The 26,344-nt window shown below is 39.4% G+C and overlaps 1 protein-coding gene across 6 annotated transcripts in view; it reads right to left on the bottom strand.

Moving 5' to 3' along the window:
- ACBD6 (acyl-CoA binding domain containing 6) overlaps window positions 1-26,344 on the bottom strand; it is a 194,383-nt gene that overhangs the window by 16,640 nt on the left and 151,399 nt on the right. For 2 of the 6 annotated variants that reach the window (XR_014052381.1, XM_081485840.1), the window contains exon 7: window positions 16,489-16,519. The exons of 2 other annotated variants lie outside the window; for them this stretch is intronic. Coding sequence is in view for 2 of the 4 variants with exons in the window: in XM_081485840.1 (XP_081341966.1) it covers window positions 16,489-16,519 (31 nt within the window). In the remaining 2 variants the exon portion in view is untranslated. Of the gene's footprint in view, window positions 1-11,771; window positions 13,050-14,842; window positions 16,520-16,613; window positions 16,748-25,878; window positions 25,993-26,344 lie in introns of those variants that run through there. 2 more of the 6 variants (XR_014052380.1, XM_081485842.1) reach the window with 2 other exon arrangements.

The raw sequence follows: 26,344 nt of genomic DNA, 5'->3' as shown, positions 1-26,344 counted from the left end.
TTTCTGTGGTACAGTGTTACTCTAGTTCTTCACGGTGCTGGATGAGCTGGCTCCTCTGCCAGCAAATCTGAAGTATTTATAGCAACAGAAGTTAGAGGCTTTCTGTTTTCCAATAGGTGGCACTATCGCGTAAGTTCTGGTGTCTTTCACCTGAGCTGCCTCTCGTTAAATTCGGGTTAGCACCTTGTACCTTCTACTACCTCTTAGCTGTGGACCCCTGCCCACGTTACTAGTTCTTGTGTCTCTGGGATCACTGGGGCCTTGCTTCTACTGCTGTCCCTGGGATCACCACCTGGTGCACCAGGATGGTGGGCTCTTCCCTGGTGTCTGGGATTCCCTGCGCCACAGGCTTAGCCACTGGAGGGGGAGAGTTAGGGAAGGTGGGATGCAGGGGTTGTGAGGGCACTTCTCTGTGTCCAATATCATAAGGTTAGTGGGCTCTGACACTGCAGTTTGGGGGGCAGGTGGCCAGAATTGTGGGCGTATCAGCAGCTGGAGGGATGGGGTCCTAGGCCCGACTCCTGCTGTTGCCCCTTTACCTGTGGTTCCATGTGTACTGCTTCCCCTGCTGCTCCCGGACTCCCTGGGGCTGTGGGCGCAGCGGCTGTGGTGGGAAGGCCAGGACTGCAGGTACCACCTCTGCTATTTGCTCGGTTCTGCCTCCTATATTCCACTTCACTGACCTTTAGATGTACAGATATTAGGAATTCTCTGGCATCCTGGTGTATTGAGCAGGAGGACCTTTGTTGAATTACGAATGTTTTACTGGTTATAGGTTGAAAGGGAGAGAGAAAGGTAGCTTTTCACTCCACCATGTTGCTGATATCACTCCTCAGGAACTTCAACTAGATAAAGAACATCTACAAAAAACCTATAGCTAAAATCATACTTAATGTTGAGAAACTAAAAGCTTTCACACTAAGATTGGGTATAAGGCAAGGATATTCCCTCTCACCACTCCTTTTGAACACTGTACTGGGAAGTTCTAGATAATGCAATAAGACATGAAAAGGAAATAAAAGATACACAGATTAGGAAGAAAGAAAGAAAAATATCTTTGCAGATGACATCATAGAAAATCCAAAAGAACTGACAAAAAAACCTCCTGGGACAAATAAGCAATTATAACAAGGTTGCAGGATATAACACTAATGTACAAAAGTCAATTGTTTTCCTATATGACAGAGGATGAGATGGTTGGATGGCATCACTGACTTGATGGACATGGGTTTGGGTAAACTCCAGGAGCTGGTGGTGGACAGGGAGGCCCGGCGTGCTGCAATTCATGGGGTCGCAAAGAGTCAGACACAACTGAGCAACTAAACTGACACCAGCAATGGACAAATGGAATTTGAAATTAAAAACATAATACCATTTACATTAGTATCCCCAAAATGCAATACTTGAGTGTAATTCTAACATGATATGTACAAGATTTATATGAGGAAAACTATAAATCTCTAAACAAATAATTGGAGAGATATTCTATGTTCATTGATAGGAAGATTCAACATTGTCAAGATGTCAGTTCTCCCCAGCAAGTCAGGCTGTGAATATGAACAAACTGTACAGTGTATATGGAGAGGCAAGAGACCCAGAGAAGCCAACACAATATTGAAGTAGAAGAAGAAAACTGGAGGACAGACACAATCTCACTGTAAGACTTATGATAAAGCTATAATAATTAAGACAGTGTGGTATTTGCAAAAAAATAGAAAAACAGGTCAATGGGACAGAATAGAGGGCCCAGAAACAGACCAACAAAAATAGTCGATATAAAGATCATGGAGTAATTCTCTCTAGGAGGGCAGTAAAGAGTGTTGGAACCTTTCCTTTGCTTAGTGCAGTGGCTAAAACTTCCAGTACAATGTTGAATCAAAGTGGAGAGAGTGGACATCTTTGCTTTGTTCCCACTCAGAAGGAAAGCATTCAGCATTTTACCATTAAGGATGATATCAGCTAGTGATTTCTTCAGGTTGAAGAAGTTCCCTTCTATTTCTATTTTGATCTGTTTTTTTTTCCTCCCCAAATCATGAAGGAGGTTGAGCTTTTCAATGGCTTCTTCTACACATATGGAAATGATCATGTTTTAGTTTTGGTTTTGACTTGTCTGATAGGGTGAAATACAATGATTTTCAACTTCTGAACCAACCTTACATTCCTGGGATAAACACATTTGGTTATAACTTATCCTGTCTGTATACTGTTATGTTCAATTTGCTAACACTTTAATAAAAGATTTTTGCATGATATTCATGAGACATATTAGCCTATAGTTTTCTTTTCCTGTAGGGTCTTTTTCTGGTTTCGGTATTAGGGTAATGTTGGCCTCATAGAATTCATTGGGCAGGGTTCCCTCCTCATTTTCTGGAAGAGTTTGTATGTAGAACTGGTATTATTTCTCCATTAAATATTTAGTAGAATTCAGAGTGAAGCAATCAGGGCCTGGGGATTCTGTTGTGGGCAAGTTTTCAGTGGCAGATTCAATCTCTTCAATAGACACAGGGCTATCTAGCTTCTAAGTTTCTTTTTGAGAGAATTTTGTTAGTCTGTGTCTTTTGGAAATTTGTCCATTTACTCTAAGTTATCTAATTTATTGGTAAAAATTGCAAACAGTGTTCCCTTATTTGCTTCATAATATCTGTGTTGATGACTCCCTTTCATTTCTGAAGTTGGTAATTTGTTTTTCCTCTTCTAAGCTGGTCTGGCTAGAGGTCAGTCAGTATTATTGACCTTTTCAAAGCTTTTCAATGGTTTCATTGATTTATGCTTTGATCTTTATTTTATTACTATATGTACTTTGAGCTTAATTTGCTTTTTTTTCAAATAATTTTAAGGTGGACTCTTAGATCACTCATTTGAAACCTTTCTTTTTTTAAATAAAAGCATTCAATTTCCCTCTAAGCACTGCTTTAGCTGCATCTCACAACTTTTGATAGGGTGTTTTTATTTCATTCAGTTCAAAATATTTTCTTAATTCTCTTGGAATTTCCTCTTTGACCTATGAATTATTTACAAGTATGTTTAAGTTTCTCACAATTAGGGATTTTCCAGATATGTGTCTGTTGATTTCTAATTTAATTCCATGGTGGTCACAGAGCAAACTTTGTATGATTTCTTTTATATTTTTAAAAAGTTTGTTTTATGGCCTAGAGTATGGTCTATCTTGGTAAATATTCCATATTTATATTGAAAAAATGTACATTAGGTGATAAAATCCTTTAGATGTCAATTAGGTCAAGTTGGTTGATACTATGGTTCAAGTCTTTCATATCCTTGCTGAATTTTTATCTACTTGTTCTATCAATTACTCATGTATTGCATGACAATGGGTTGTTTTTTCCTTGCTTTTTTTATGCTTCACAATTTTTGAATGCAGAAATTGTGTGCAGGAGGACAGTGGAGGCTGAAGTAAATAACACTACAACCAGAAATGGGCATACTTTTTCTTTCATCATGCCATTAGAATGGGTGTTGAGTCAGTCTAGTCAGCCACTGAACTGGGTTTGATTTTGTTGTTGCTATGGATAACTTTAGTGCATCAGAGGCTTTAAATTCCTCCAGCTGTGGGCTGCTGCTACCTCACGCTTAGTTGTAAGGCTTGGGTGCCAGAGGGTATTTTCAGTATTCTCACTCCACCCTCAGCTTTCAGTGGTCTGAAATTTCTAGTCAGCTGCATATCTACTCTCTGTATTCTTTCTCCTTCCCTTCCCTATCAATGAGACTGCTACTGCTTATTTCTCAGTGAGGCTCATGGTGAGAGTGGGACAGAGCTCTTCATGCTTTTGGGTTACTCTGTCTTAGGCAGGCCCCCAGAAGTGGAGATTTCTCAACGTTCCTGCATCCTCCCAGCTCCCCCAGTTCAGTTCAGTCGCTCAGTCGTGTCCGACTCTTTGCAACCCCATGAATCGCAGCATGCCAGGCCTCCCTGTCCATCACGAACTCTGGGAGTTTACCCAAACCCATGTCCATCGAGTCAGTGATGCCATCCAACCATCTCATCCTCTGTCGTTCCCTTCTGCTCCTGCCCCCAATCCTTCCCAGCATTAGGGTCTTTTCCAATGAGTCAACTCTTCGCATGAGATGGCCAAAGTATTGGAGTTTCAGCTTCAACATCAGTCCTTCCAATGAACACCCAGGACTGATCTCCTTTAGGATGGACTGGTTGGATCTCCTTGCAGTCCAAGAGACTCTCAAGAGTCTTCTCCAACACCACAGTTCAAAAGCATCAATTCTTCGGCACTCAGCTCTCTTCACTGTCCAACTCTCACATCCATACATGACTACTGGAAAAACGATAGGCTTGACTAGACGGACCTTTGTTGGCAAAGTAATGTCTCTGCTTTTAAATATGCTATCTAGGATGGTCATAACCTTCCTTCCAAGGAGTAAGCGTCTTTTAATTTCATGACTGCAATCACCATCAGCAGTGATTTTGGAGCCCAAAAAATAAAATCTGACACTGTTTCCACTGTTTCCCCATCTATTTCCCATGAAGTGATGGGACCAGATGCCATGATCTTAGTTTTCTGAACATTGAGCTTTAAGCCAACTTTTTCACTCTCCTCTTTCACCTTCCTCAAGAGGCTCTTTAGTTCTTCTTCACTTTCTGCCATAAGGGTGGTGTCATCCGCATATCTGAGGTTATTGATATTTCTCCCGGCAATCTTGATTCCAGCTTGTGTTTCTTTCAGCCAAGCGTTTCTCATGATATACTCTGCATATAAGTTAAATAAGCAGGGTGACAATATACAGCCTTGACGGACTCCTTTTCCTATTTGGAACCAGTCTGTTGTTCCATGTCCAGTTCTAACTGTTGCTTCCTGACCTGCATACAGGTTTCTCAAGAGACAGGTCAGATGGTCTGGTATTCCCATCTCTTTCAGAATTTTCCACAGTTTATTGTGATCCACACAGTCAAAGGCTTTGGCATAGTCAAGAAAGCAGAAATAGATGTTTTTCTGGAACTCTCTTGCTTTTTTGATGATCCAGCGGATATTGGCAATTTGATCTCTGGTTCCTCTGCCTTTACTAAGACCAGCTTGAACCTCTGGAAGTTCACAGTGCACATATTGCTGAAGACTGGCTTGGAGAATTTTGAGCATTACTTTACTAGCGTGTGAGATGGGTGCAATTGTGTGGTAGTTTGAGCATTCTTTGGCATTGCCTTTCTTTGGGATTGGAATGAAAACTGACCTTTTTCAGTTCTGTGGCCACTGCTGAGTTTTCTAGATTTGCTGGCATATCAAGTGCAGCACTTTCACAGCATCATCTTTCAGGATTTGAAATAGCTCCACTGGAATTCCATCACCTCCACTAGCTTTGTTCGTAGTGATGCTTTCTAAGGCCCACTTGACTTCACATTCCAGGATGTCTGGCTCTAGATGAGTGATTACACCATTGTGATTATCTGGGTCGTGAAGATCTTTTTTGTACAGTTCTTCTGTGTATTCTTGCCACCTCTTCTTAATATCTTCTGCTTCTGTTAGGTCCATACCATTTCTGTCCTTTATTGAGCCCATCTTTGCATGAAATGTTCCCTTGGTATCTCTAATTTTCTTGAAGAGATCTCTAGTCTTTCCCAATCTGTTGTTTTCCTCTATTTCTTTGCATTGATCGCTGAGGAAGGCTTTCTTATCTCTCCTTGCTATTCTTTGGAACTCTGCATTCAGATGGGAATATCTTTCCTTTTCTCCTTTGCTTTTTGCTTCTCTTCTTTTCCCAGCTATTTGTAAGGCCTCCTCAGACAGCCATTTTGCTTTTTTGCATTTCTTTTCCATGGGGATGGTCTTGATCCCTGTCTCCTGTACAGTGTCACGAACCTCCATCCATAGTTCATCAGGCACTCTGTCTGTCAGATCTAGTCCCTTAAATCTATTTGTCACTTCCATTGTATAATCATAAGGGATTTGATTTAGGTCATACCCGAATGGTCTAGTGGTTTTCCCTACTTTCTTCAATTTAAGTCTGAATCTGGCAATGTCAAACGTCAGCAAACCCTGCCTTGTGTGAGAGGAAATGTCCTGAGTGGGAACTTCCTGTCCTGCCCTCAAGGGGCAAGAGACCTCTGCTTTGTGTCAGTGCAGGGCTAAGCTCAGGGCTTCCCTGTCCTTCCCCAGGGGCAGGCAGGTTTTACTTTCACTCCTCCTCCAATGGCAGTGGGTATCTCTCTAGGCCCAGGACAGGAGGTGAGAACAGAAAAGCTTTCTGCTCTTCCCCCAGTGGCTAAAGGATTTTTCTTTGTATGAAATAAGGGTCTAGGGAAGTGGAAGACTTTCATTCCTGTGTACCACTGAGGAGGGAGCTCTCTGTTCTCAGTTTGTCTACCAGTCAATTTGTCTAATGAATGAGTACATGAGTGAAACGCGTTCTTGGGTCTGATGCTTAAATGTTGTACCAGCTCACTTTTAGAATTTGTTAATTTTAGCTGTTTTCTTATCTGCATTTATGGTGGCTGCCTCTTCCTCAGTTGTTCTATCAAAGGCAAAACAGTTGGTGTGTCTTACAGGGGCTTGTCATTCTTTGGAATCTGGCTTACTTTGCTGACATGCAACTTCTGCTGATGGTTTTTTTAAAAAGTACAATTTTGCAGATTGTTTATCATTTTCTTTTTGTTAGTGTGGGAGCAATATTCTGTTGCTATTTTCTCTATCTTAAGTGGAAGCAGAACTTTCTGGGAGTTTGCTTTTAAATGATTTTACTAGGGACATTTCTTCTTTTGCACTTTGTTGGTACTCAGATAAAGATAAAGCGGTTTGCATGGCTCCCTTGATGGTCTTCTCTCCCCTGGTGGGTGCTTCAGGGGCCCTCGGTTATAAGCTGTGAAGTGGGCACACAGCCAACAGCTGAAACCAGGTTGTTATAAGTCTGGGAGAGCTTTGGTGATTCTTTGTATTATCCATCCTGAAAACTTAGGTACCAAACTCGAATCCATAATAGCACAGACTCAGGGATGGTTCCAAGGGAACAGAAATGGAAGACAGAAATTTTTCTAAGCTAAAGTCAGACCACTTGGGAACCCTATCTGTCTGCCTTTAGTGGGAATTCTTAGATGACTACTAGAATTACAAATATTAAATTAATATTTGAATAAATGAATAGAGAGTAGGAGAAAAAGGTGTGTATGTACTAAGTCATGTCCAACTTTGCAACCCTATGCATTGTAGCCTGCCAGGCTCTTCTGTCCATGGAATTTTCCAGGCAAGGAAACTGGAGCAGGATGCCATTTCCTGACCCAGCGACTGAACCATTGGCAGGCAGATTTTTTACCACTGTGCAACCTGGGAGGTCCAGGAGAAAAAGGTACAGAAAGGCCAATTTGCCTATTCTAATCCTGGGACAGGTGTTAATGAGTTGAGATCATCTGTGGGGATATGCCTCAAGGAGGAAGGAAGAGACAGAATATCTTTACCAATAAAGTGTTCAGGATTATAATACTCCTTTGAGAGTTTAAAATTATCTCCCCAAATGAACATTTTCACTTTACATTTTTGAAAGGTTTTTTACCATGAAACACTGTATATACCAAGTTAAATTCCAATGGGAGACAGCCTCTTAGAAAATAAAACAAAGTTAAAGACACATTGCCTAATATCAGGGAGCTGTGAAAGAGGATATTTATCCTGCACAGAACTAGCTATATGACATTTATATTTAAGGAATAATCATTTAACCTTTTTGCTGCAGCTATCACTCTCAACTCATTGTGAGAAATACTTGGTTAGGTTTTAAAATTGGAACTTTTAAAGCAGTATCAGAGGAATAAATTTCCCAGTGTATAAATCTGTAACACAGGGTAATAACTACCATGGTCTGTCAGATCACACTTGAGCTCAAATCTAACCCAACACTTGAGACTGCTAAGCATAAAGATCAAGGCTCAGCAGATGTGGACTATGGCTGAAGACACTAAGCTGGCTAAGTCAGGCAAAGGGGCATTAATTTCATACATACAACCTGTATGATGATGTGACTTTTCCAGCAGTATGACACAAGTTATGAATACCAACCCAGAAATAGAGCTTAAAACTGTTTTACATACAGAGAACTACAGCTAACTAGCTGAGAAAAGGCTTAACTGGTCTGTATAACAATCCTCTAACCCAACACACGTAAATGAAATTTTAGCTCAACTGTAGTTATGAAGTGAGATTTAAATTTGGAATTTAAGGGTTACAAAACAGTAACTTCAGAGTAAGGGATATGTTACCCACAAGGAAAGGAGTTTTATTAACAAATTCCTGGGGTTTATGCAAAGACTGGTACAAAAGCATAAGCAGTCAGGAAGTTGCAGTAGGAAGAAAAAAATAAAGAGAAGAAAAATTGATTTAAAGGACAAGAAGAAAACACACAAGTGAATCTTACCCTGGAATGAGGAAGGCACTTGTAGTACCTCTTGGAGAGTCACTGTTGATAGGCATCAATAATGTTTACATTTAGCACACAACCTCCTGGCATGTAGAGGTGCCCAACAAACAGTTTTGAAATTATATGCTCTGTGCTCCCAATTAGATGGTGAGCTACTTGATTATATGCTTTTCTATATTCTCCTCTTCATCTAACACAGTATTGGGGATTAGTATTTGCTCAAAATTCATTAGTTAATTGACTTCTCTGCCTTTGGCATCTTCAGTGAAGCACAATTCACAAGGCAGTCGTCTTTCAGAAACATGTAAGCTGCTCACCCTCTCAAAATGGACAAAGACAAAGAAGATGACAGCGAGATGAGAAGGAAGGGGTGCTAACATTTTACCAAATTAATGAGGGGATACTAGTGCCTACAATGTGCTGCAAAATACAAAAACAGCCATAAACTCATCTCAGAAAGGCTTGAGCTAGTCTATAGGGATTAGAATAGTTGCTGGATTTATGGTACCCTGGGAACCTCTATTTGTCAAGTGCCATGGAGGCAGCCCTGACACTGGCACAGGTGAAGATGAATTTTCATTCAGAGCAGTGAGCCTTCTGACTCCATTAATCCTCAGGGTTTTGATGATGAATTTCTTTCTTTTTTTATTTTATTTATTTTCACTCTAGTGCCTCCTCCCACTGCCCTGTAACAGTGTGCAAGGAACAGAACAGATGGTGCTTTACGTGGAAGATCGAGGGCTCATGAGGATACAAAGACTGCCCACTCTGAAATCACATGACTGCACGTGCAAGGAAAAGCCTTGATTTCCCCTGGGAGACACAGATGCAATGATGTTAGTATTCCCAGTGGAGGGGGAGGAGGCGAGGACTAACAGGCCATTTACAAAGAAGACCACACTTACACTAATACACTCTTCAGCAAAGACCATGTTTAATTACAAAATAACAGGAGGACAGATACCTGAAAGTTCAAAAACACCAAAATAAAACAGAGGCAAATGAAGGTTTAGTATGCCACTATGCAAAATGCATTTCGAACAAACCAGTAAGGACATAACAGTAGTAGAACACTGGCCTCTAGTTAACCTGCCATTGGCTCTGACCCAGTTTTAATCGGAAGAAGGCAGGATTTACAACCTGCTTAAGCATGGAGTTTGACAACTGCTATAATCAGAAGAGCTGTCAACACAAGGACAGCTGTCAAGCCAAACTGTAATTCATAAAAAATAATAGCTAAGCCCCCAAGACATCCCCAACATTGTGTGCAATCACTGGATTTAACCATACTTCGAGTGTTACGAAAGTTCTAAGAACAGGTTAAGGGTCCTAAAATAAAATCAACAAATAGCTATTGAATGTCTATTAAATAAAAAAATTCAATAATATTAAGTGACTAAATGGATAAAATATGCCCAGCAGATTCCCTTGCATATAGTAGGTGCCTAATAAATTGTAAGTATCAACATTATTATTACAAGCAAAACTCTGTTTTGACAATTTTAAAATTGGGCAAAAGTCTAGTGACCAAGTAAGAAAATCTAAATTAAAAATTAAATTGCACCTTTAAAGTATTAATTTCATGAAATATTCCTGAGTTGTCAGAATATTTTAGTTTTATATATTTGTAATGCCAAAACCTCTAATACTATTTGAGTGTTTAATTATCTTGATTATAACATATATGGTATTTGTCTTGTTATTTCTACAATAATATGACAGAAAGAGATCATTTTACTAGATCAATCTTGGGCAGGATTCCTAAATCAAGGATAAATAATTTTTATGATTATCTAAACTCTTAGTGAACAGAAATAGGAATATAAAGGCACATAAATGAACATATATGTGTGTGTTTACTCACAAGTACAGTCTTGAAAAACAGCCTGACCCACTGATCAGGGTGACCAACCATAAAAGATTCTCATTTATTTCTATTAAAGATTATCTTCCAAAAAATTATGTGTGCTTTAAAAGGATACTAGGACTGTAATTATTTATGGAGTTATGAAAAGAAGACTGGAAGTAGAATTAGAAGACCTGGACAAGTATTTTGGCTTTGCCACCTACAACATGTTACCCTGTCAAGGTCACTTCACCTCTCTGGACTTCAGTTTTTTATCTGCAAATGTAGGAAAACAGGGCCTAACTAAGGCATCTGTTGGAAACATTAAGAGATTATATGTATGAAAACAGTAACACCATCTTATCTGTCAAGGTTTGAATTTGTGTGTGTGTGTGTGTGTGTGTGTGTGTGTGTGTGTGTGTGTGTGTAAACTTTGAGTATAAAATACAAAAGAGTACCAAAATAAAAAACTTTCTTAAGATGAATTTTCCATGTAACTAACGGGCACAGAGATTGAGTCAGGTCATTATTAGAATCTCAGAAGCACTCTTACCCTGTTCAACCCTTTCAAATGCTACCTACCCAGTTCCCCAAGGTGACCAATATCCTGTGTGCTAATGCTGGAGATGAGTTCTTCCTTTTTTTGATCTTCATATAAATGGAAGCATACGTACATACTTCTTTTGTGTCTGGCATCCTGAACTTAGTATGTTTGTGAGATTCATCATTTTACACTCAGTGTCTCTTTTGCAATTCCATTTTGTTATCTTTCTGCAGTGCCTTTTAGAACTACCTTTCAGTTCACCATAGTTGTTGCTTTTTTTAATCTGTGCCAATTCTGCACTTTAACCTATTCATATTGTAAGATTTCTGTAACTTTTCATTTATTGAAATTCTGTTTGATTGTCTCTGAAATTCCCTTGTTCTTTTTTGGAGTGTCTTGTTCTTGTGTTTTTGAATCCTTGATTTTACACAAATTTTTTTCTGACAATTTCTATCCAGTAGTTTTACTTAATTTCCTTAAAGTCTAATCCTGTGGTTTACAGTGTCTGCTGACATTCACTCAAGTGTATTCTATAAGTTTGGGTTGTGAGCTCATTTTCAGCAGAACTTCTTTCTGTAGAAATTTTGTGCTGTATTAGTTAAGGGAGAGAAGTTGAGCATTTGCTTCTGCCAGGCCCTTTAGGGGTAACCAGCTGAGTGCACTACGTTAATTTCTCAACATGAGAATTTCTGAAACAATCAATATAAATTTAAACCCCAAACTTGTTTGAGATGGGGCTTTTTTTTTTTTAACCCAGATTCTGGTCTGTGGCAGATAACCTTGTTGTCCTTCCTTACACTAGTAGGTCAACTTTTTCTAAGCTATTTTCTTTTTCCTACTGGGGATGCAGTCCTTAGAGGGTCTTGGTTTATGTGCAGGGTCTCAGTTCCAACTTCCCATTCCTCATGAAAGATCATTTCCAGGGTTTGCTGGCACTGAAATCCAAGCCCACAGTTTCCCCAGACTAGATACAGTGTTGACTCACACACTACCACTATCGTTACCAGGTCCTTATTTATTTAGGGTGGGAGGTGAAGGACACCCAATGTCCGGGGACATCTGTTAGCTTAAAAAACATGTTTGGTATATTTATTCAGCAAACAGTTGATGATCATTAAATATCTGAATGAATCAATTACAATTAAGAAGTTAAGTGGTATTTACAATACTAATAGAGCCTATATAATATTTAGATTTTAAACCATTTAAATTTAATTTTCAAATAGGTAATATATGTACATGGTTCCAAATACAGAAGTCACTGAAGGGTTTATAGGAAAAGACTTCTATTCTGTGCTTGTATTTGAGCTCCACACTTCCTCCCTTAGGCAATCAACATTCACTTTTGTGTATCTTCCATTTACTAGCAAATGTGTACAGATATATTCATGGCAGCACTGTTCTTCACTTTACTCCTTTCACTTAACAATATTTCTTAGAGACTTTTTTCGTATCAGAGCAAAAAGAAAATATAGCTTATTTTGAAGCCAGTCAGAAAGACCTTCAAATAGTGTCAACCCTGTTACTATTCAGAAATGAAGTTTACACATATCAAATTAAATGGACACATTCCCACATCGGTAAAGGCATTTACCCCTAATGGTTAAGTACGGATGACAGAATGACTCATCTACGTTCTCAAGGGCATATTTAGTCTGTGTAACTGTTTCTACAGTTTCTGGATGGAGAAATGAAAACACAACACATGCCATAGAGAAGGCACAAAAAATGTCTACTGAATGAAAGGATTGAGGGATGGAAATAAGAACTAATAATTTGCTTTCTTTTTAGCCACGCCACACATTTCCTAAATTTGTGTATGTATAAACTAAAGAGTATTTCGTTTTTTTAAGATTTTTGTTAATTATTTTAAATTAGAGGACAACTGTTTTACAATATTGTGCTGGTTTCTGCCCTGTTTCAACATGAATCAGCCGTAGGTATATGTGTGGTGGCCCCCTCCCACCTCCCACCCCTCTAGGTAGTCACAGAGCATCGGATTTGAGCTCCCTGCATCGGATTCAATCTCACTTTAAATTTTTGATCCAATGAAACTTGTTTAAGAAGAGAGAAACTAAAACATATTTTCCACACATGAGGAGTTTAGAAGGACTAGGATATTGTTCCAAGGACAGTTTTGTTTCCAGTTGAGGATTAACAGAGCATTTAACGGCACTTCCCTGTAGCTCAGATGGTAAAGAATCTGCCTGCAATGCAGAAGAGCTGGGTTCAATCCCTGGGTCAGGAAGATCCTCTGGAGAAGGGAATTGCAATCCATTCTAGTATTCTTGCCTGGAGAATCCCATGGACAGAGGAGCCTGGTGGACTACAGTCCATTGGGTTGCAATGAGTCGGACATGACTGAGAGACTAACACTAACGATATGAGCATTTAACAATATGATCAATCTCTGATAAAATTAACACAGTATCTTTTTCTTCTTAGATGAAGTGCTTCCTTCCTTCTGTTCCTGATAAGCAGATCTTGCCTTCTAAGCAGTTCTGTTTTGCTTCACTAGGAAGCTGAGTGGTCCCTTCACACCTGCACTTTGAGTTGTCAGTCACCACGGTCCCCAGACCCTAATGCAGCCCCTGAATGGCTCACTGAAAGCTGATGAACCTCAAGCATATTCGTAACAGTTCCAAAGAAGTTCCAAGAATCCACTTACACTGCTTATGCAACACACTTTTAAAAGAACTTATTTTTAGTGTGTGGAACTCCCTCCTTTTCAAAGGAGGTTGCATTAGCAGAGTTATCTTTTTAAGCAGAGCAGTACACTCTAGACCTTATGGCACATATTTTGAAACAAAAGTCAGCTGCTTCTTGAAGCTAGGCATCAGGAATAAGGCACAGCCCTGAATTTTTTGCTGAAGGCTTCACAACCACTGTTGGAGTGTCTGACTTAATGCTTGGTTCAAACAGGTAAGAAGGAAGCTGAGAAAAGTTTTTTCCTGGATTGAAAATCAGAGTATATAGTAGCCAGGATTTGGTGATGTTAGAGGAGCTATATGACAGACTTATATGAACATGTTTGCAGAGTAAGAGATGTGAGCACTGTGGAAAGTGGGAGGGGAAGGCATTTGTTTTTCTCTCCTTTCCTGGTAAATCTAGAGATAATGGGTTTGAATTTCTGGCTCTGTTAGGTAAGTTTACTAACTTCTTTGAGTTTTTATTTCCTCACTTATAAATTGGAGAAAACAATAACTACTTCAGAGGGCTGTTTATTGAAAGGAGCCTTGAGATTTCCTATATACTGTTACGGGCACAACTTTCAAAGGTATTTGGTAACATAAAATGTACATGTATGCATATATGTGTGTATATATATATATACATATGCAACTTAACTATTTTAAGTACAGAAACAGAAGAATATAAAAGCTAATAAAACAAGTTTTTGGCTATTACAAGTAATGCTGCAGTACATGTTCTTATTTATGTCTCATTATACACATGTTGGGGAGTATTTCCAGGGAATATACTAGAAGTGAAATTGCCAGGTTGTAGGGTATGTGTCAGAGAAGGCAATGGCACCCCACTCCAGTACTCTCGCCTGGAAAATCCCACGGATGGAGGAGCCTGGTAGGCTGTAGTCCATGAGGTCGCTAAGAGTCGGACATGACTGAGTGACTTTACTTTCACTTTTCAGTTTCATGCATTGGAGAAGGAAATGGGAACCCACTCCAGTGTTCTTGCCTGGAGAATCTCAGGGACGGGGGAGGCTGGTGGGTTGCCGTCTATGGGGTTGCACAGAGTTGGACACAACTGAAGCAGCTTAGCAGCAGCAGCAGGGTATGTGTACCCATACCTTCAACTTCGCTAGATTTTTGCCAAATTCACCTCCAAAGTGATGCAGTGGTTGACATTCCCAACAGCAGTATATGAGAGCTCTTGTTCCTCCACATCCCATGTTGTGTGCATGCTATGTGTATGCTAAGTTGCTTTAGTCATATTCGACTCTTTGTGACCCCATGGACTGTAGCCCACCAGGCTCCTCTGTCCATGGGATTCTCCAGGCAAGAATACTGGAGTGGGTTGCCATGCCCTCCTCCAAGGGATCTTCCCAACCCAGGGATCGATCTTGCATCTCCTGTGGCTCCTGCATTGCAGGTGGGTTCTTTACTGCTGAGCCACCGGGGAAGCCCTGGTGCACATATTTACGTGTTGCCAATCTGTGTGAAGTTATATCTGAATGGTTTAATCTGCATCCCCTAATTATTGTTGGGAGACATTTCTCCAAGGGATTTTCATGTTTCTGTATACCGCGTGACCAGAGGTGAAGATAGCTTTTATGCTAGACTATCTTTCAAAAGATGTTAATGTACTGAACGACCTTTGTCAATGGAGGTACTGCTTCCTTCTAGAATAGATGGCAGCTTTGTTTATTGTCCGGTATGATAAAGACATGTGTTCTCTAGGGCAAAGGTTGGGCAGGTATGCTGGCAGCTTATTATAAAAGACTGGAGTTCCCTAAGCTTAGGATTTCTAAGCTATGACACTATGTGTCCAAAACCTACGGAGGCTTCTCTTTGTAGCTCCCATGGGACTCAAGGGGATATGACACAAACATGAAGCTCATGCTGCTTGCTGTGCTGTGAACAATAGTCTTTTGTCTCTGATCCATGAGTTGTGTGTCTTTTGCGAGCATCCATAAACTGCATCAGGCTAATTGGTAAGAGTTCAAGTAGTGTATGATCTCAGACTATTCATAGTTCTTGGAAGTTATTGGTGAGGGTGAGCATCTTGTTTATTGGTTATTTGGCTCTTCTCATTTGTGAGCTTACTATCTGTTTTTTGGGGTCTATTTTTTTCCATTTGTTGCTTACTGTCTGGGAGATGTTCTTGATATATTCTAGTTTAAATATTGATGGCTGTCTTGTATTCAAGCGCGCGCGCGCGCGCGTGTGTGTGTGTGTGTGTATGCACGCGCGCTCTGTCGCTTCAGTCACATCCAACTCTTTGCGAGCCCATGGACTGGAGCCCGCCAGGCTCCTCTGTCCGTGAGATTCTCCAGGCAAGAATACTGGAGTGGGTTCCCATGCCTTCTAGAGGATCTTCCCGACCCAGGGATCAAACACACATCTCCTGCATTGCAGGAGGATTCTTTACACACTGACTCACCTGGGAAGCCCTTATTCAACCATGTTCATATCCAAATAGAATAAAAGTAACAATACTTTTTCTAGTACTTCAGTTTCCAAGGTACTTTATTATCTCTTACATCACTGAAATTACCCAGTAGCTCCTTAAGTGCCATATTACTTCTATTTTACAGATTATCCTCTATTTTACAGATTATTTAAGTGAAAATTACTTAACGAGGCTAATCAGTTAATAGAAGAAATAAATTAAAAAATCATATCTATTTTTCTTCATTTCAATCACATCAAGAAAGTATTTCTTACAGGAGAGATTCTAGCTCCTAAGTAACAATGATTAGAATCTTAGTTGTCACTGATAATAACAGGAATGAAATAATGAAGTTTCAAAACGGGATTGGAGGAAACTTCATTTCTGTTGACTGTGTAGAAACACTCAGTTCACTATGAATGTGTCCATAAGAATTTTAACATATAATCAACTTCAGAGGTTATTAATCTGTTTTTTAAACATAAAGTTATTGTAGCTCTGCTAGTGGCTGGCATTTTTCCAAGCGCTATGTAGGGTTGGACAAAGCTGAAATAAGCCAATAAAGTCAAATATAATTAGTAATAATTTAAAAACATCTTACCATAATGTAGAGCTGTTTGCCCTTCATTGTCCTATAAAAGAAACAAGGAATCTAAGTTATTGCAAAAGTATGAAAGTATATACGCTATAGCAAATATCTGATATACCCAAGTTCCATAGGTTTACCAGCTACAGGAAAAGAAGCCAGTTCTTTGAGCCTCGCAGTAACCTCTGACCAAACTCTCCATCTTGGAGAAAAGGAGAAGGCTGAATGGTAACTCGTGCACTGCAGCAGCCACAGAGTGACAGGATGACTAGATCTGCAGATATTAAACCAAAGGGAATCCCTTAGAATGTGACAGTTTGATGACCCAATTAGTGGCAGAAAAATGGCCATTTATCATGGCCAGTATTATGTGTTTTTTTTAAGTACATTCCCAAAATCTATCAAGAAGTCTATGATTTATAGTAAGAATTAGTAGCTTTTTAACTCATTTTCAAAGATTCAGATTCCAGGCTTGTAACACAAGGTTTCATAATCATATCAAATATCACACAGAAATGTGATTTCAAGGTACACAAAGTCTCTACAAGTTGTTAAGTCAAAAATTCCCACATATATTCAGGAAAATCCAACTGTTCAGTTAAATTTTTATTCCTTTAAAATCAAAATATTTTAACTATATAAACTAATTATCAATGAGTACTTTTTCATGATGCTATTTCTTTTTAATTCAATTTTTATTTTACATTGGAGTACAGTTGATTTACAATGTTAGTTTCAGCTATACAGCAAAGTGATTCAGTTATACATATATCTATTTTTCAGATTCTTTTCCCATAGGTTATTATAGAACGTTGAGCAGTTCTCTGTACATATAATAGGTCCTTGTTGGTTATCTGTTTTATATATAGTAGGATGTATATGTTAATCCCCAAACTCCTAATTGTTCCCTCCTCCAATCTCTCCTCTTTGGTAACCATTAAGTTTGTTTTCAAAGCCTGAGTCTGTTCTGTTTTACAAATAAATTCATTTGTATAAGTTTTCTAGATTCTACATATAAGTGATATCATATGATTTTTGTCTCTGACTTCATTTAGTATGATAATGTCTAGGTCCATCCATGATGCTGCAAATGGCATTATTTCATTCTTTTTTTATGTCTCAGTAATATTCCACTGTACCTATATACCACATCTTTATCCATTCCTCTGTCAATGGACATTTAATTTGCTTCCATGTCCTAGCTACTGTGAGTAGTGCTGCAATGAACATTGGGAGGCGTGTATCTTTTTGAATTGTGGTTTTCTCTGGATATATGGTCAGGAGTGGAATTGCTAGATCATATGGTTGCTCCCTTTTTAGTACTGAAAGGAACCTCCATGCTGTTCTCCATATTGTGTGCTCAGTCGTGTCTGACTTAGGGGCCCCGTGGTTGTGGCCTGCCAGGCTCCTCTGTCCACCACTTCCTACCCCAGGGGATCTTCTTGACCCAGGGATTGAACCCATGTCTCTTGTGTTTCCTGCGTTGGCAGGCAGACTCTTTACCACCAGGGCCACCTAGGAAGCTCCGTTCTCCAAATAGTAGTTGTACCAATTTACATTCTCACCAACAGTGTGTTGGGCTTCCCTGGTGGCTCAGATGGTAAAGCGTCTGCCTGCAATGCGGGAGACCCAGGTTCGATCCCTGAGTCGGGAAGATCCCCCAGAGGAGGAAATGGCAACCCACTCCAGTACTCTTGCCTGGAAAATTCCATGGATGGAGGAGCCTGGTAGGCTACAGTCCATGGGGTCACAAAGAGTTGGACACGACTGAGTGACTTCACCTTCCAGCAGTGTAGGAATGTTCTCTTTTCCTCTGCATCCTCTCCAGGATTTATTATTTGTAGATTTTTTTGATGATGGCCATTCTGACCAGTGGGCTTCCCAGGTGGCGTAGTGGTAAAAAAATCAGTCTGCCAATTCAGAAGACGCAGGAGACACAGGCTCAATCCCTGGTCAGGAAGATTCCCTTGGAGGAGGAAACGGCAACTCACTCCAGTGTTCCTGCCTGGAGAATCCTATAAATAGACGACCCTGGTGGGTTACAATCCATAGAGTCGCAGAGTTGGACATAACTGAGCACACACATATGCATTCTGACCTGTATGAGGTGATACCTCTTTAGTTTTGATTTTCTCTAATAATTAGCAACATTCAGCATTTCTTCATGTGTTTTTGGCCATCCGTATGTCTTTCTTAGAGAAATGTCTATTTAGATCATTTGCCCATTTTTTGATTGGTTGTTTTTGGTTTTGATATTGAGTTGCATGAACTGCTTGTATATTTTGGAGATTAATCCCTTGAAAGTTGCTTCGTTTGCAAATACTTTCTCCCATCCTGTGGGTTGTCTTTTTGTTTTCTTTATGGTTTCCTTTGCTGTGCAGAAGCTTTTGAGTTTATTAGGTCCCATTTGTTTATTTTTGCTTTTTATTTTCATTACTCTGGGAGGTGGACCTATAAAGGTATTGCTGCAATTTATGTCAAAGAGTGTTCTTCCTATGTTTTCTTCTAAGAGTTTTATAGCATCCGGTCTTATTTTTAGGTCTTTAATCCATTTTGAGTTTATTTTCATGTATGGTGTTAGAGAATATTCTAATTTAATTGTTTTACATGTAGCTTTCCAGTTTCCCCAGCATCATTTATCCAAGAGACTGTGTTTTTGCCATTGTATAGTCTTGCCTCCTTTGTCCTAGATTGACCATAGGTGTGTGGGTTTACTTCTGAACTTTGTATCCTGTTCCACTGATCTACATTTCTGTTTTTGTGCCAACACTATACTGTTTTGATGACTGTAGCTTTGTAGTATAAAGTCAGGGAGCCTGATTCCTCCAGTTCCCTTTTCCTTTCTCAGAATTGCTTTGGCTATTTGGGGCCTTTTGTGTTTCCATGCAAATTAAAAATTTTTTGTTCTAAAAATTTTGTGAAAAATGCCATTGATAATTTGATACGGATTGCATTGAATCTATACATTGCCTTGAGTAGTATAATCATTTTGACTATATTGATTCGTCCAATCCAAGAACATGGTATATCTTTCTATCTGAGCAATGCTATTTCTTAAGCTGAGGGCAGATGATCACAATACATGAGCAACGCATAATCAGGATGATGTACAGGTGAAAAGTAGAATTTAGATTAACTTGATACGCCTTTAGTATGTGCAGGGCCATTCTTGAGCCCCTGGTAATTAAGAATAAATGATTAACCATTATTGTAAATGAGACAGAGTGATATCTTAAATCAACTACTCTTAGACAAACCATGTCTACCTTTCCCATTTCCTAAAAACTGAATATGGGGGTTGGTTCCCAGAAGGTTTTGGGTGTGGTTCTATTTAATCTCCTAAGAAGAAAGGCAAAAAGCTGCCACAGAGAGCTTATTTTCTGGTTCAGATAGGTAGTTAGAAAAAAGGAATTCCTTAACACCTAGAGAAGTTCAGCAGGAATAACAGCCATGGGTAGAAGACAACTTTGAGGCAATATAGTTTGATTAAACTGTTTTCTTACCAGGAATTGGAGTTCTCACTGGATTTGGTGGTAACATGTGGGTGGATAGGTTGGAGGAGATATGAAAGATGTAATTTTGAGAAACCTTGTGAGTGGGGCAGATTCAGCTGAGGTGCAGCACTGCTTACATTTGAGATGCTCATTATATATCATAAGGATAATAATAAACTCTAAGGGGAGTAAAAGATGGACAGCAGCACCAAGAAGTCAGAAAAACAAGAGATTATTTTTGCCTACTTCTTTCTTGTATTTTTCAATACAGTTCCTACTTTGCTCCTAGTTTCTCTTTGCCTTGCCCTGCCCTTGAGATTAATGCCGGGTAGGGGAAGAGAGCTGAGGCAGCTACAGTAACCAAGATCCAAGAGATGATAATGAGGGGTGGCATGACAGTGTGAAGTTGTGTTTCTGAGTATCTGGATTTACCTGGCTACAGCCAAGGGAAATTTTGAAAGATCTGCATTGCCGACTATGGCTTTAAACTTGTATCTGCTTTGCTAGTTTCCAAAGTTAACCAGTAAAAATGTATGTGTTTGTGTATGTGTACACACACCTGATGGGTTTATACATTCACATTTATGTGCACACACCTGATGGGTTTACACATTCACATTTATAGTTTAAATGCTTGGCAACAGAAAACAATTTCAGAAAGGGTTTAATTTATTGCAACTTCAGGACTCTAACCTATGCATCCATCATGCAGGGTTATATTTTCTACAATTATCCATTTTTAGAAAGTGTAACTTTCTTGCTATTTGTGCATAAGTTCCTTGTTTAACTACTGTGTTCATATAAATATATATGCAGAGTTCAATTTCATTCAATTTGTAATTGCTTATCTTCACAAGAGAGGTAGAAGCATAATTAATTTCTTTTAATCACTTTTACCAATGAGTACTAAATCTATTGGAGAAGGCAATGGCACCCCACTCCAGTACTCTTGCCTAGAAAATCCCATGGATGGAGGAGCCTGGTAGGCTACAGTCCATGGGGTCGCTACGAGTCGGACACGACTGAGCAACTTCACTTTCACTTTTCCCTTTCATGCACTGGAGAAGGAAATGGCAACCCACTCCAGTATTCTTGCCTGGAGAATCCTAGGGACGGCGGAGCCTGGTGAGCTGCCGTCCATGGGGTCGCACAGAGTCGGACACGACTGAAGCGACTTAGCAGCAGCAGTAGCAGCAACTAAATCTATATCTCCATCTCAATCTCCAACTGATGAATTAATTTAAAATGTTTATTGAGCTCCTACTATGGTCCAGGCACTGTTCCAAGTACTGGGAGCACAGAGGTGAGCAAGAGAGAGAAGGTCCCTCATGTTATAACTCTTACATTCTAGTGGTAGGGGAAGTAATAAGCAAATAAATCTTTTCTGTAATAGACAGTAATAAGTACTCAAAAAAAAAAAGCATAATAAAGTTGTCTAGATGATGTGAGATGCTATTTTATATCAAAAGAACAAGGAAGGGCTCTTTGAGAAGGTATGTACACACAGAGAATTGGGGAAGATTCTAGGGTGGTCATGCAACCTCCTGAGCTGAGCACATCATAGCACCCATCATCCTCCTGGTCTAGAAGTAAGCATGTCACTCAAGCCACACCAATTAGAGTCTTTTTTTAGGATTTTCAAAACAGAGCAAGGAGACAGAAGCTGATGTACAGAGAAAGCCTTTTTCTTCCTGGTCAAAAGAAAGTGGTGTAGTGAATAAAGACAGATACAAAAAGATAAATATTGTATTATTCCAGTTGTATGAACTATTTAGGAGTAGTCAAATTCAGAGAGAGAAATAGAACAGTGGTTACCAGGGGCTGCAGAGAGAGGAATGAGGAGTTATTGTCTAGTGGGTACAGTTTCAGTATGGGATGATGAAAACATTCTGCAGATGGACAGTAGTGACAGTTGCACAACAACGTGAATGTTCTTAATACCACTGACTTTACACTTAAAAATGCTTAGTTAATTGTGTCATGTACCAGTTCAGTTCAGTTGCTCAGTCGTGTCTTTGCAACCCCATGGACTGCAGCATGCCAGGCCTCCCTGTCCATCACCAACTCTCTGAGTTTACTCAAACTCATGTCCATTGACTCAGTGATGGCATCCAACCATCTCATCCTCTGTCATCCCCTTCTCCTCTTGCCCTCTATCTTTCCCAGTGAGGGGAAAGAGTCAGCTCTTCGCATCAGGTGGCCAAAGTATTGGAGTTTCAGCTTCAACATCAGTCCTTCCAATGAACAACCAGGACTGATCTCCTTAAGGATGCACTGACTGGATCTCCTTGCAGTCCAAGGGACTCTCAATAGTCTTCTCCAAAACCACAGTTCAAAAGCATCAATTCTTCGGCACTCAGCTTTCTTTATAGTCCAACTCTCACATCCATACAAGACTACTGGAAAAACCACAGCCTTGACTAGACGGACCTTTGTTGACAAAATAATGTCTCTGCTTTTTAATATGCTGTCTAGGTTGGTCATAACTTGTCTTCCAAGCAGCAAGGGTCTTTTAATTTCATGGCTGCAGTCACCACCTGAAGTTTTTGGAGCCCCCCAAAATGAAGTCTGTCACTGTTTCCATTGTTTCCCCATCTATTTGCCATGAAGTGATGGGACCGGATGCCATGATCTTAGTTTTCTGAATGTTGAGTTTTAAGCCAACTTTTTCACTCTCCTCTTTCACTTTCATCAAGAGGCTCTTTAGTTCTTCGCTTAAGGGTGGTGTCATCTGCATATCTGAGGTTATTGATATTTCTCCCAGCAATCTTGATTCCAGCTTGTGCTTTATCCAGCTCAGCATTTCTCATGATGTACTCTGCATTTAAGTTAAATAAGCAGGGTAACAATACACAGCCTTGATGTACTCCTTTCCCGATTTGGAACCAGTCTGTTGTTCCATGTCCAGTTCTAACTGTTGCTTCCTGACCTGCATACAGATTTCTCAAGAGGCACGTCAGGTGGTCTGGTATTCCCATCTCTTGAATTTTCCACAGTTTGTTGTGATCCACACAGTCAAAGGCTTTGGCATAGTCAATAAAGCAGAAATAGATGTTTTTCTGGAACTCTCTTGCTTTTTCAATGAGCCATGGATGTTGGCAATTTGATCTCTGGTTCCTCTGCCTTTTCTAAATCCAGCTTGAACATCTGGAAGTTTATGGCTCATGTACTGTTGAAGCTTGGCTTGGAGAATTTTGAGCATTACTTTACTAGCGTGTGATGTTTAAGTCATGGATATAACATGCTTCCAAGATGTTTTGTGTGAGCAGAAAATTCTCCTGAGTGTCATTGGATTTCTTTTTGTGTGTGTGACCATAGTGATTCTGATACTCTAATTCAGATTTGATCTACCATTTCTACCAATGTTAGTTCTAAAGATACTGTACACAGCATGAATCATTAAAAGAGTAATAAGAGAGCTGCATAGAGGGGATGCATTTCCCCATGTGGGTAATGAGAGATTTAGTTCTTATCCAATAATTTGACATCTGAAATAAAAATTCTGTTTTAGTATTTCGAATGAATAGATGATAAGGGAAGCACTCAAGAAAATTGGTTGTGAGGCATTAGAAGTAGTGATAAAAATTATGAGTTAGTAATATAATTTTGGGTAATTTTCAATATTATTTCTAAGCTTGGAATGTTTTGCCTCTCCTAACCTGTGAGATCTGTGACTCTATTACAGAATATGATTAAACTAATCTGACAATTTGCCATATGTTAGGTATTGGCAAGCATATTTTATAATTATTTTTCTAAAAATTTTTCTGATACATGAGTTAAGTCTTCAGTTGGTTACAGGCACACTCTTTCTTGGGGAAAAAAAGGTATAGTAACACCTCATTTAACTATTAATAGTACCTGTTAGGAAAATCCCATGATAGAGGAGCCTGGTGGGCTACAGTCCATTGGGTCACAAAGAGGGGGACACAACTGAGCAACTGAATAACAACAAAGCACCTTTTAGAGAGCAAAAAGCCCGTCAGCACATTTTAAAAATAATTGGCACATTACTCTTTGAATATGCAAACATTAAAAACCACCCTTATAAACTTTCTAAGGTATCTTCCCATTATCACTCAAGATGGAGAACATGGGAGATTATTTAATCTTTTCCTGATGATTCAGTTATCATAAACTAATGATGTCCCTCAGTGTCTTGCATCAAGTAAATGTCTGGGCATATACTTGAACAAAAAAAATCATCTGTTTTACATCAGTGTTAGTCACTCAGTGACGTCCGACCCTGTGACCCCATGGACTATAGCCCACCAGGCTCCTCTGTCCATGGAATTCCCCAGGCAAGAATACTGTGGGTTGACATTTCCTTCTCCAAGGGATCTTCCTGACCCAGGGATCGAACCTGGGTCTCTTGCATTGTAGGCAGATCCTTTACCTGAGCTATGAGTGCTGCCTTTGATTGTTTTCCTTTCAGTTATTTTCCTAATCATGTTTCCCTATTTCGTGGTGGGTTGCACAAGTCGGACACGACTTAGCGACTAAACCACCACTGATCGTTCATCCCTTTTAAGGCAGCCAAGCAGATTCAAGTCTATACAGATATTCTCAAGAACAAGTTTGCTTTGGGAACTGAAGATAAGATGACTGCATTGACATGTTACTAAAATTGCTGGCAAGAGGGATTGGAGTAAAGCAGGCACAGAACAAGTGAGCAGCTGGAACTAAAGGATCAATAATGTATGTACTATGCCCACAAGGTGGTCTTCTTCGGCTCATCTAATCATTGAGACTCATAAGACTATCATTGAATACACCTGGCATCCGTTTATTCAGGAGGATTTCAGACAGAAACCATTCAGAAGCTGCCCTCAGGGCAGTGTCAGCCTAGAGTTCTGTAGTAATTCATGTGACAGCTTGTCCAGCCATCCAGGTGCTATCTTCTCTCTAGGAGAAGTAGCTCAGGTGTGAGGAGAAATTCCATTTTGGTATATGTGGGGTATATCTTGGTTTAGAGGCCCTGCTGCTTTATAGGAACCATTGTATCTTGTAACAATAGCTTCAAGGGCCACATAATGGATATGCTGATTATAAGAAACTCAGGACAGTCCAAAGTGTAGCGTTCGCATCAGAAATTTATCATAACTTTGCAGTTCCTTCCATTCAGATACAACATAACAATCAGGCAGGAAGTCATTTTCATCATAAGTTGCTTAGTAATGTAAGTGACATCCTTAACCTTATCATGTTACCAGGGAACTTACAGTTTTACCTAAGACCTGCTTTTCATCCAGTGGGAGAAATTGTAGTCAATCCCATAAGATGATATTAAACTTAAACAGCCAGATTTCTTATCTAGAAGTTTAATTTGAAATACTTTGGGATCTCATTGAATTTTGCCAACACCTACTGTCTGTCCCACTTTGATTATGAGAAGTTCTTCCATGGCAAATGTTCTCTCTTCCTATTTTTATTTTCTTTTTGCCTAAATTCTTTGAATTGCTCTACAAAATTTTACTATATTTGATTGTTTAAATCAGGAGGCTCTAATAGAATAAACCTAAATAATACTAAAACAATACAAATAAAGCTAAAACATATCTAAAATAAATGGATAGAAATACTTAAGGAAATGGGGACCTAGCAATTTCACTCTGGCATTTATGCCCCAGGAAACATGGTCCTATTCCCAAATGTTGATGTTAAAAATTGCATGTCACTTGGCTCTACAATTTTTTTAAAGTATTTTTAATATTTATTTATTTTTAATTGATTGATTTTACAGTATTGGTTTGATTTCTGTCATACATCAACATGAATTGACCATAGGTGTACACATGTTCCCTCCCTCTTGAACCTGCCTCCCACCCTTTCCCGCCCCTCTACGTTATTACAGAGCCCTGGTTGAATTCCCTGAGTCATACAACAAATTTCCACTGGTTATCTATTTTACCTATGATAGTGTATATGCTTCCATGCTACTCTCTTCATTCATTTCATGCTCTCCTTCCTCTCCCCGGCCCTTGTCCACAAGTGTGTTCTCCATGTCTGCATCTCCATTGCTGGCCTGCAGATAAGTTCATCAGAACCATCTTTCTAGATTTCATATATATGTGTTAATATACAATATTTGCTTTTCTCTTTCTGACCGACTTCACTCTGTATACTAGGCTCTAGGTTCATCTGCCTCATTCGAATTGACTCAAATGTGTTCCTTTTAATGGCTAACTAGTATTCCATTGTATATATGTACCACAATGTCTTTATCCATCTTTTGATGGACATCTAGGTTGCTTCCATCTCCTAGCTATTGTAAACAGTGCTACAATGAACACTGGGGTACATGTGTCTTTTTTAGTTTTGGTTTCCTCAGGATATATGCCTAGAAGTGGCATTGCTGGGTCGTATGGTGGTTTTAT

The sequence above is a fragment of the Giraffa tippelskirchi genome, chromosome 5 (genome assembly GCF_054371585.1).
Source record: "Giraffa tippelskirchi isolate mGirTip1 chromosome 5, T2T-mGirTip1v1.2.pri, whole genome shotgun sequence".
Lineage (NCBI taxonomy): Eukaryota > Metazoa > Chordata > Mammalia > Artiodactyla > Giraffidae > Giraffa > Giraffa tippelskirchi.
This window is presented reverse-complemented; position numbering and strand designations above follow the sequence as displayed.